This window comes from Ischnura elegans, chromosome 5 (assembly GCF_921293095.1).
Source record: "Ischnura elegans chromosome 5, ioIscEleg1.1, whole genome shotgun sequence".
NCBI classification, from domain to species: domain Eukaryota; kingdom Metazoa; phylum Arthropoda; class Insecta; order Odonata; family Coenagrionidae; genus Ischnura; species Ischnura elegans.
In genome coordinates, this window is record NC_060250.1 from 65,150,426 (window position 1) to 65,162,615 (window position 12,190).

The window sequence follows — 12,190 nt, forward strand, 5'->3', positions numbered from 1 at the left end:
AATTGGGGAATCTTTGGAAGAATTGGCAAGGCAATTAATATGTTTTTCCAAGGAAAAGTTCCAATAGATAGACCCACCTTAGACTGTTATGAATTCAATTTGATGATATGATTTGCTGATGAATGACACTAAGGTGATCAAATAAAATACTCAACCCCTGAATTTTTGCTATAAAATAATTTCAACCAACCTGCAGACAAATTGCAACATTCACTCTGCATCCAAAAGATGTTGACACAGCTCTAGGGCTAAGTCCTAGAGCTGAGAACAGCTTGGAAAATCCATTGGTGAGAGCCATTCGAGGCCTCTCCTCTGCCACAACGACACACGTTCTCACACAGCCAAGGTTGATCCCACGCTGCTTGAGCTGATTCACGGATGAACCAAGGCCTTTGGTGCACAGCTCCATGACACCTGCACATCATAAATGAATTAATACACAAATACAACAAATGGACAAAGGGACTGGTGAGAGCAGTTGCAAAAAGAGTGAAGGTACTTGAAATACAGGTTAACATAAATGTCGGGGTAAAGAGGAATGGTATTAACAATGAATTGATTCTAGGAATAATTTTTATAAAATAAATAGGAACATCAAAATAAAAATGATTGTAAAATAAATATGACAAGGAATATTAAGGGCTACCATGCAAGCCATAGTGGAAGCTCTTGAAAGAGAAAATAGTCGGTACAACTATGCAACCCTGATTTGCTTATGTTTTAGGGAAGAATATTGAGGAATATAAGAACAAAATTGAACAATATTATCACATTGAAAATATTTGCTGCCAAAAATATATTCAAACAAATGTACTGTTGACTTATAGAACTGATAAGAAATAAAGAAGAAACCCTTTCCTAAGATTAGAGTATAAGTAACTTACCATAAGAGCAGAAGGTGTCTCTGACTCTGTTTTGACTGACAGCTGTCAACCACAAAGCTGGATTAACTTCTACCTCAGATGGTGGAATGAGGATGGAATGATGACCAGAATAAATACTGTTGGAGAAATGTGAAAAAATAAATTTATGAGAAGGATGATCAAACTTCAATCGCTAGGAGAATTCAAACTTCAAGCACTAGGAGGTAGCAAGTCGTAATTAAGAAATGGAATACACACAAATTGCTGATACCATAGAAAATATGCTGGCTTTTCAGCTCGTTTAAAATGTAATGCAAAATGATTGGAAACTTCATTTAATTTCATTTTCAAACGAAGTAAACTAAAATAAAAAAATTTAAAAACACAAACAATTCAATACCTCTAAAATTGAGCAAAATAAGCTATAAATTAAGGCTAGATCACGTTCAAATTCCAAACATATTGGAATCTGACACAGCATAAAGCAGCAAGACATCGGGTTAAAAAATTAAACAGGAGCCAACAATTAGAAGTAAACACATCTTCTAGTGGTAATAAGGATAATATGTTCCTTAAAGGATACAAAGCATAATTTACAACTAAAATTATACTATTCTTGTACCTTCAAAATCTAAAGCTTAGCCTTAAAACTTGCAATAAGCAAGTATGACCAAACATCGCTACTGAATAATGACCTCATTCAATCTGAATCCATAACTGAATCACAGCAATCTCGATAAGTGCTGAATAGTGTATTTAAATAACTACCACTAACAGTGAGAAAGGATTCACTTACTTTAATATTAGATCATCACATAGTATCACATATCCAAATTATTTATATTAAATCAGAAAAAAGATTCAATCACTATATTTTCAAAGGCATAACATTTAATGCAACATTAATATCTGGGACATAGATGTGGGTAGAATAATTCTAACCAAGGACAAGAATCAACACCTAAACTATTTTATTACACGATTCATAAAAATATCCTATACTAATATTTTTCATACACGACAAGAGATCCTACAACTATTTATAATCCCAGATTACATAATCAGACTGTAATACAACTAGGATGATCACAATAAAAGTACATAACACCTTTCCACAAATTACATGTACATGACCAAGAAGTACATGTACCATGTACTTCATCCACCAGAAGGGGTTGAAATGGATAAAAGGCCGATTAAACATGTTTCAATCATTATCAAGGTTGGTTAAAATTAATATAATCAACCACAAAATTTTGCCATAATTGGTCCCCTCAATATGGCAGGTGCACGATTACCAGATAATCCACATGGATACTCACCTACTCAAACACCAGAGAGCAAACCCTAACCCACAATATGGATCCAAGCAGAGAGCAATATGCCTAGATGGGTAGAGTTCACAGGCTAGCTTCATCGATCTACACAAGGAGGTTACAGCAGCATGGGACATCTTAATGCCAGCTAGCATACCAGTGGTAGAAACACTACAAGGAGATTAAAAATATGTTATCCAAGGCATTGAAACATGGAAAAATCTGTAAAAAGATGCAACAGCTGTTGAAGGATTTTAAAATAGCAAAAGACAAAATGCAAACATTGTTCGAAGAATCCAATAATTTGGTTTCCCAAATCAACACGAGCAGCATTTAATAAAGGCAAGAGTAGCCTTTATCACAAAATATTACTTTATCATGAAGGGTCTATATGATTTTACAGACGAAGAAAGAGTAAGGAAAAATGTCTTATTCTTTCAAAGTTTCAAATACTTGAATCACCCCATTATTTGACTTATTCCAATCCTCTTCCACTATCAGTCAACATCATACCATCACATAATATGTCTATAGTACAAGCTACCCATAATGGCAAAATACTAACAGAATTATTTAGTTTTGTACTAGCATGGAAATTTCTCAAAAAGGAAGCATCAAAGTTTTGTCATTTTTAGTACCACTTAACTCTATTTTAAAAATGAAATGAAAATTTAGCAAAATTGCCAGCCCCTTACCATAAATATGTGGCATCATTAGAGTTTTAGAAAGTGGAGAATCACTTACAAGAGCATAAACAAGAAATAATGCACAGTAGAGTTGGGCATTGCCGAGGAAAAAAAAGCTGTTGGCACAGCACTTGTGTGGTACGCGCGAAATCAACAATGAAGGCTACGAAAATGGGCCTTCTCAAAATCTTCACATTTAATTTTGAATATGACTCATTTCTTATATCAGAGTTCGAATGCCTTCATTGCTGAACCCAAAAATAGGAAAACTAAACAGTGTAATTTCAATTTTTTCTCACCCCAAGTAGGTGATGTCCATTTCTTCTCATTAGAATATAATAATTCTAAGTTACAGCAATAAGGAATAAAACTTAAAAATTGCTGAGCCGATTTATGAGTTATCTGTAATCTATCTCCAAATAACAAACACCATGCCAAATTTGGAAAACTGCACATAGTAAATGAAAAAATGATACCACCAGCAAAGGCTTTCGTATGTATTCACCTGAAATCCAAATATGCAAGCATTTCAGCAGTAGGTGCTCTGTACACTGCAGCCAGTTTTTTCTTAGGAGTGTCATCTGTGTCCAGAGTGAGTGGCCAAGATTTGATATCGACAACATTGCTGGCCTCCTGTAATTGAAAATATTATCTATTAGCTCTAAAATTAACTATAAGTAGTGATACGTGAAAATTGCATATGCGATAAATGCGATATTGATGCAATACACATTAATAAATGTGATATAGGAGCGATGACTGGACTTATATGATATTTAAACCGAAAATTTGCCTTTTTGATGGCGAAATTTGTAAATTTAGTGCCAAGACCGCCCCTCGCTACGCCACTGAATGTTGGGTCTTTCTGCTTCATAGATGGTTACATGCATTCTCATCAGCAGGTACTAAAGAGGTTGGTAATGCTGAACTCCACACAATCTCGACACCAGTTAACATCATGGATGCAGAGAGGCTTCTCAGCCAGTACAATCTAGTTGTGACTGACAGAGTCAACCGGCTGAAGGAAGACATTGTTGACACTTGTTCAATGTTGATGTTAAACTAGTGTAAATGATATTCAGGCTATAAGGATCAGTTGAAAATTCACTTTTAGTTTGGTATGAATATTAATCACTGTCTAAAACTTATAGCAAAAATATGGGAACATTTTAAATTTAGAAAGATCTATTTCACATTACCATGACAAAAAAATGGGGAACTTGCATGAATTTTTTTTATTTCATAGGCGGACAGAAAATTATTTTCTGAATACAACAAAGAAAACCGCATGTAAATCTGAGTTTTCCTTCGCGAGATATTTAATGATAAATATTACGAATTTTAAAGCGCGGGAAAAACTCCCTCACCCCCCAAGCCACTGCCGACGAAGCCTCGATGACGTCAAAGGTGCCTAAACATCACGCGAAGCTATTGTTGTGATTGTTTGTAATAGTTGCCAGCAGTTGTGAGAGCTTCGTTTGTTAGACGTGTTGATTGTTTTATATTTAAAGATAAATATCCGACGATAGAGGCTTGGAAGCCCTCGTATTTTGCATTATTTATAATATTAATATCTGAGTAAGGGCATAAAATACAAAACTGGAGCAGTTAAACCAAAAATTTGATAATACCTAAATAACATCGTTGTAGGAGTCTGAGCCACGGCCATTGGAAAGGGGATACGTTAATTGTAAGTTGATGTTATCGACGGCATATCATTCATTTAAGTATATAATTAGAACGATTTTGATGTTTACTAATGTCCGCTTAGCTTTTATATACAATAACTTCATCCGTTTATTCGTAGGTACCGGAGAATTCGTCGTTTAGGACTGTCTGTGCTTGTATTATGGGGTGAATTCCAGTCAATGCAACTTTTGCTCGCTGATTGGAGACATCTAGGAAAATGTTTGTGCCGAAATAGTGTTATTTTCAACGTGACATCTCCCGTTAAGCTACTGCTAATAATCACAGTGCCAGTGGTTGTAATGCACAAAGTTTGACAAGGTTGAAAAATATCGGCCATGAGTTATCAGTGTTCCATCGTGATTGAATTGTAAAAAGTGCTACTACGCTATCGATAAATGTCTAACAGTAGTGTAAAAATTGTCAGTGGCGTGCTAATCTCCGTTGTTCACCGTAGATATGACATTTCACGATCACGCTATTGAAATAAAAACTGTGTGTGAAGTTTGTTATTCCATTATTTCAACGAATAGTAGTGAGAAATGTCACCTGTGTCACTTGTGTGGGATAATTTAAGGGTTTAAATCAGTGAATAAATAGTGGTATTCATCATAACGAGTTCTGTTATTGTAAGTTGTACGTGATGAATATAAGAATGTGATAGTGACATCCAGTTTTTGATAAGAGTATTTGCCTATTTCCCACTATATTATTATGGTATATGCTAGTATATTGTTTATGGATTTACCTATATTATTGAAATAGGTTGTAGCTTGTGTGTGTGTTGGCAGCGGAACCGATTCGCGATCTCACATGTGGATTGTGTGCAGACTGTTTTGCTGTGAATTCGTACCGTAGGACGGATAGGACTACCTTCTCCGTTAATCCGGCGTTGCCAAATTCAACAGCACAGCTTACTCTAATGTCAACAGCACAGCTTACGATCGTTATCCTCCAGTATTACAAGTTTCTTTTACAACTCGATTTGCCGCCGACGTATAGCAATAATTTGTCTTAACAAATTCCATGAGGGTCGTGGCATCAATTTTTGGTGTTCTAAAAAAAGGCTGGTGTCCTAACACCCCATGCCACACGCCTTTTAGGCGGCTTGCGGGGTATTATGTAGACGTAGATGAATTTCAGGTGTACTATTCGAACGAGTGGCAACGTTATCATCCATTTTTCTGATAACCAAAACACACGAAGTGAAACGCTTGTACTTCATCATCCCGATGCCGCATAATTAATATCCCAAGTAATAATCTAGGCACAATAGCAATAGGAAAACTTTCCCAAGAATAACAGAACAAAATAAAGTGACGATGAGCGGCTAAATACTCCCTCAAAACAAATTTTACACCATGCGCTCAGCGTATTTCCCTACTCCCTACGGTTGTTTAGGCACCTATGACGTCACGCCTGGCCTCGGCAACGCTCGGGTGTCTTCGCGCAGTGGTCGGCTCAGAGAAATTTTTCTCGATTTTAAATGCAATTTTTTTATTTCTTTTGATGTTGAATGGAGAAACTGAAGGTATTTTTGCGAGCTAATGTATCCATTTGACTTATTCAAAATAGTTTTTAGAGCAATCTACGACCCATGCAAGTTCCTCATTGTGAAAAATCAAAAATACATTTATTTCCTCAATACAAATTAATTCAAATTATCCTAAAAACATTGAAATATGTACTTCATCTCAGGAAAAAACTATGGGCTAAATCCATACTGAAAATATGTGAAAACAAATGACAATACTCGGAACATTTCTTGAGAATTTATAACAAAATATACTTAAGAAAGAAAGAAAATAGGTACATAGTTATTTTCATGATAATGTATCTTTTAATAAAAGTTAGTGATCTTTTATACTTCGGTTTGGTTCAAGTACCCTGGTGGAAATTAAGACCACATTAAACCCCAGTCCTGACTCATCCTCAAGCACTATGCTGGTTGAGTTCCATACTGTAGATATGCGTTGTGCCAGAGGCGTAAGTATTTTTACAAATACCAGCATATTGACAGTTCAGTCATTTGACGTTTATCATTTTTACTTCAAAAGTATGACTGAAAATATTTCAATAGGGCTAATTTTATTTGGAACATTCGTAATCACAAATCAATCTATGTACATAAATTGTTATAAGGTAATTCAAAATTTTAAAAAAATCCTAAGATACCCTCGCGTAGAATTAAATGACCTAGATTTGTTTTAACCAGATATCACAGAAAATGGGAATTGAGATTTTTAAAATAAAACTTTCATCAATTTCCTCTGGAAATACTCGGAAAAAAAATATTATAAAATACAGAAATGTGGAATTTTATCATTAGAAATGGAAACCATTGAAACTTGTGATTCAATAAATATAATACGAGATTTCAATATTGAGACTGTGCCACAATTGATGACTGCTTGAATTTTGTTTACAAATATGCACACTCACCGTTGAATATTTCTCATACAACAGATTCTACCAAAAAAGGACTCACTTTTGATTTAAGAAGTTTTATCACATTTTGATTGGAAAGCACCAACACTGACTTGCTCACATCCACTATCATTCTGACAGTAGGGAGGGTAGTTTGAAGATTTTGAGGATGGGGTGGTCTAATTGTGACAGGTACAGCACCTAGAAAAAAATTAAGTGACATTGTATAATTGGCATTTACAGCTGAGCGACATACATATTAACAAAAGATGGATGAAGGGAGCACAATGCAGTTTACTCGATCAATTTTCTCTGGACAATTAGGATAATGATGGACTAACATTTTTCTTTAATTGAATCTTTCTGAGTTGTCCCCTATTAATCCTCAAAGTACCCCAGGCCAATATATCAGCTTATGTTAGGCAAAGCATCACGAGACGATATATTTGGGCTTTGAGGTACAAATTGGTAAAATTATTAACTATGCAGCAGCTGAACTTTTGAATAAAAAACTCATGATAAATTATGTAGTTCACAATAAATACCATAGGACTTACATTTTTAAAAATAGCATGTTGATATACGAAAATAAATGACACCACTGAGTTCATATTCTAAGGTGTTACACTTTATTTTAATACCCCAGTCATGAAGGCGACCGACGATGCCACTAAAAGAAACTTAAACTAAAGGGTAAAATGCTACAGACCCATCATATTTTATTCCTTAGTAATGCCACTTGCAGAAATTTCACCATCCTGTATGACACTTACCGACATAGAGGCAGCCATAAAAGGCACAGATCAAATCCACACCCGGCGGGTATATAAGAGCAACATGGTCGCCAGTGTTGACCTTTCCCTTTTCAAGCAGCAGGCATCCAACTCGCTCAGCCTTCTTGTGCAGCTGAGAACAAGATAACATTGTTGCCACTGCACCTTTGGAATTCAGCAACGTGAATATCACATGGTCAGCTGTGGTCATGGCTCGCCACCTCAAGATTTCCGAGATGAACTGATACTGTAAAACAGAAATGATGAATAAATGGACATTCAACATTGGCTGAGACAATGGATCATTTCAATACTATAAAGCACTGTATCCTCAAGATAAGCTTGAAGATATCTTGCTACTAAGTTAGAAATGAGCCAATGAATTTGAATTTTTGAAGGGACATCTGAGGGAAATCATAACCACATTACACTAAAGTAAGAGGATAAAAGAAAAATTACTGTTAAGGCTCCTGAAAATATCAAAAGTACAGCTTGCAATTACAGCATTTTTTTAATTTACTGAATCTAGTTTATTCATCACTGTTTTTTGCCAAAGTTTAAGGGCAAAAATTTTGCAAACGTTCAGATTGTGCTCTTGAGAACATCCTAGAGTTTTAAATACTAAGTAGAGAAGAATATCATTAAGATCAGTACTAGAGATGGGTCGAATAGCAGATTTCTCGAATTCGAATATCGAATTCGAATATTAAATCATTGCTCGAATATTCGAATACCTCGAATTTCGAATACCTCGAATACTAAATGATGAATGCTGGTATGTTTGACTCGGTTGCCTATGCAGCAGGCAACACAAGATTTTGGGGAGTAATTTTGATTTCCTTTAAATGATTCGAACAGGAATTTAGCTGATTAATGAATATTTTAATTTTATGGAAACAATTGGGCACATAATTAATTCAAATAACATCGCTTTACCCCCCACTCCTGCTGCCAAGTGTTAGCTGACAATCTGAGGCAAATTGCAAAATACAAGCTCTTTTCCACCGGATTTTCTTCCATTATTTTCAGTCCATCTTTGGGAGTTCTCACAAGATAAGAAGATGAATTGGAATTGCTATCAGGGAGAAACCAAATATTCTGAGAAAATATCCCTTTGTCTGGGACTGTAACAATAAAGATTTATAGCACCACTCATAAATTGTAACTTGATATATGTTTTCGGAAAAAAAATACCACATCAACTTCCGAGAAGCTCTGCTGCTCATATCGCCGTATTTTGACATTTATTTCTTTGCGTAAAATGCTTAAATAAACTCAGAAATACGTCGTGTTTGGTCTTATTCTTTTTGAAATTACGCGCACATTACTAATATTTCAATTCAATAAAGGTGTAACATCAATTGACGAAAGTTATTCTTAGACACCGTTTGTGCTAATAGATGACTCATGCAGCGGTTGACCTCCGCAGAAATGGGGAACTTCGAAGCTGGTAGAAAAAAAAGGTCAGTGGGGGAGAAAAGGGAGGGCCCGAAACACGTTTCTATTGTTCTCGTGTAACTTGGTATTTTTTCGAAGCTAAGGTCTTCGTAATATGATCCCTGCGCGAGCTGTGACCTTTTTTTTTCGAAGAAGAGGAAAGCCTCAGAGGGGGGGCTAGTGCTGAATGGAGAGGGATACCGGATCTTGGGAAATGTGCTAATGTAAGTATCCCACGGTACTCACACAGTTGTTGACCTCCATAAATGGGGAACTTCGAAGCAGGTAGCCAGAAAAAGGTCAGTGGGTGAGAAACGGGGGGAGGGCGTGAAACACGTTTTTATTGTTCTCGTAACTCGATATTTTTTCGAAGCAGGGGTCTTCGTAATGCGATCCCTGCGCGAGCTGGGACCTTTTGTTTGATTTCGGAAAAGAGGAAAGCGTTAAGGCCTGTTGACACGATACATTAACCCGTACGAGTTAATGTAAGTTTGTGTGAATGATTTTTGTGGACCGGAACGGAACATGTACGAATGCATGAACCAAATTAGAACAGGTTCTATTTTCTGTGCATGCATTCGCACAAGTTGGGTGGTTACACGGTGCATTTTGGGCGTTCATACATTTAGACATTAACCCGTACGTGTTAATGTACCGTGTAAACAGGGCTTAAGAGTGGGTGAGGCAAGTGCTGAATGGAGCGGGATAGCGGATCGTGGGAAATGCCCTAAGGTTGCTATCCCACGGCACTGAGGTTCTCCTGGTGGGGGGAATCGGGGATTTACGGATTTTTTCACCCGACCATTTTCGGTTCCCCTCGTCGAACTCTTTTCACCGCTAAAATCCACGAATTTGATGTAATTCGTCAACTTGCGTAAAACGGCGCTGCGAGCACTAAATGGCTACAGTTCTCTACATTTTTCCGAGTCAACTACCAACGACGTGCGTGCGACAGTGTATGACGCATAATTCAAAGTATTCGAGGTATTCGAGGCGGTACTTTTCGCATAACTATTCGAAACCTCGAATATCGAATACTTTCTAATATTCGAGGTATTCGAGTATTCGCGGATACTATTCGCACATCTCTAATCAGTACACAAAATTAATCAGCCAAATGGTCACCTCAAATAATATGATCTATGTTATCCCCACACACAGACCCACACAAATTGGTGGCCCAATTCCATCCCAATACACCAACCAGCTCAGAAGATCAGTTGTCCTGAAATAATAAACAGGGAAAAGAGGCCTTGCCTTTGAATTGGCGTCACTCATTACCCATAACCTGCCTCCCATACCTTCATTGTTTAACTCTCTCATCTTTTTCAGCTATTACCCTCAGTCTTACTCCCTCACTTACTTCCTCCTTTTATCCTGAGAGATCAATGACTATGTCATCCAGCTGGTCATGCTGAAATGTGGGCATATGCTGAGGGATCAGCTAGCATCTGATAACTGTTTTAGTCACTATACCAACATCCCTCTCATCCCAATCAAACCCCATTAATATGTTCCACATACCTATCACCCGACTAAAAGCATGTTGGATAAAATACATACAAAGTAGAAAAAATAATTTTGTTAAAATACAAACATTTAATGCTGTATGCACCTATATTATTGCAAAACAACCTGTTTCAACAGATTTGTGCCATCGTTTGAGTAACATTTTGCTCAGGAGGCCAGATTTAAAGTGGAATGGTGCTGACAGCTGCATAAATATTAAAGAGTGTTCTATAGGAAGAAGCAGGAGTTACGCATGTGTAAAGACTGGTGAGGTAGGGAGGGCTGTCATAAAAAGATAAATCCAGCTTATAAAGGCCAAATTGTGCATTACAGAAAATTGAATTTTCCAGAGACACATTCCCGTCATAATAAAAAATATAGAACATTTATTTGTAAAATATAAACAAAAACAACATCTGGAGCTGTGATTTTATACACCAGTAAATCTAGATAATACATAATTTTTTTCTTGGGAAGGTTCTTATAATGCCATGTTAGAAGTGAAATATACCATGTGCTTTTGATTTTTTAACTTACAAATTAAATCACACAACTAAAAATGTTAATGTTTTAACACACCAATCAGTGAGCTCTGAGGAAGCTGAATGTCAAGACCAAATCAATAAACATACTCCGCAGTCAAAATGCTTAAGTACAGAAAAATAACATTTAAATAAAACTACCAACTTAATCTAGATTTACTGAAACTAAGAGGTTAAAAATGAAAGTTTTCCGATGCTATATTTTAGTCTAAAACATATATGTAAATGTAGTCTAAGGAATATGCTCAGAGTTATGAGTAAGAATTAATCTATAAGAAGCTGCTTGGAGTAGAAAAATGGGAGTCATTGATTTCAAGATATTGAAAATAAAATTTTTATATGAGTTTAAGAACCTGAAAGTTTCATGTTAAGTAAAAAATTTCAAATTTATATTTGTCCATTTATATTTGTTGCCTTCATCTCTGGCTGTAAGTGACTTCAAGTACTTTTTTTATGTTATAGTCAGAATGAAAAAGCATATAAACTAAGCATGGAAAACTTCATTTGACCAAACCCAAAGAGGTATTAAATAAAATGCAATCATTATAGCTGGATTTCATTAATCAATGACCAAATATGTACTCGAAAGAAAACTTTACTTCTCTAAATTAGACCATTTTCAATGTAGAAAAAATACATTTACAAAAGAGTGGAATAAATGCTCTGTCTATATTAAATTAGGGTGTCAGAGGTAAATAATCAAGGCTGTCAGAGGACTAACCTTTCTTGCAGAGTCAGACTCCTCGTCAACAATGCCCATATCCCTGCCCTGAGCAGATGCTAGCCGGTTTCCTTGCACAATGTTGCCAACCATGACAGAAGCTGGGCCAACATCTGGAACAAAATTGGCAGCTAGGGAGCCACATTACAAATATGTCGTTGAAGCTGGAGAATCAATAGCCTAATTTCTTTTATATATATTGACTGGTCATTGTAATTACAATGTTCACC

The 12,190-nt window shown here is 36.1% G+C and overlaps 1 protein-coding gene across 7 annotated transcripts in view; it reads right to left on the bottom strand.

Annotated features, from left to right (window-relative positions):
* LOC124158987 (disco-interacting protein 2) overlaps nucleotides 1–12,190 on the bottom strand; it is a 470,427-nt gene that overhangs the window by 11,297 nt on the left and 446,940 nt on the right. For 5 of the 7 annotated variants that reach the window (XM_046534446.1, XM_046534444.1, XM_046534445.1 and 2 more), the window contains 7 exons: nucleotides 11,961–12,091; nucleotides 7,752–7,998; nucleotides 7,040–7,179; nucleotides 3,371–3,498; nucleotides 2,186–2,350; nucleotides 885–1,000; nucleotides 191–414 (listed from right to left, as the gene is read on the bottom strand). In XM_046534446.1, coding sequence (XP_046390402.1) covers nucleotides 191–414; nucleotides 885–1,000; nucleotides 2,186–2,350; nucleotides 3,371–3,498; nucleotides 7,040–7,179; nucleotides 7,752–7,998; nucleotides 11,961–12,091 — 1,151 coding nt within the window. The remainder of the gene's footprint in view (nucleotides 1–190; nucleotides 415–884; nucleotides 1,001–2,185; nucleotides 2,351–3,370; nucleotides 3,499–7,039; nucleotides 7,180–7,751; nucleotides 7,999–11,960; nucleotides 12,092–12,190) is intronic. The other 2 variants (XM_046534447.1, XM_046534441.1) reach the window with 1 other exon arrangement.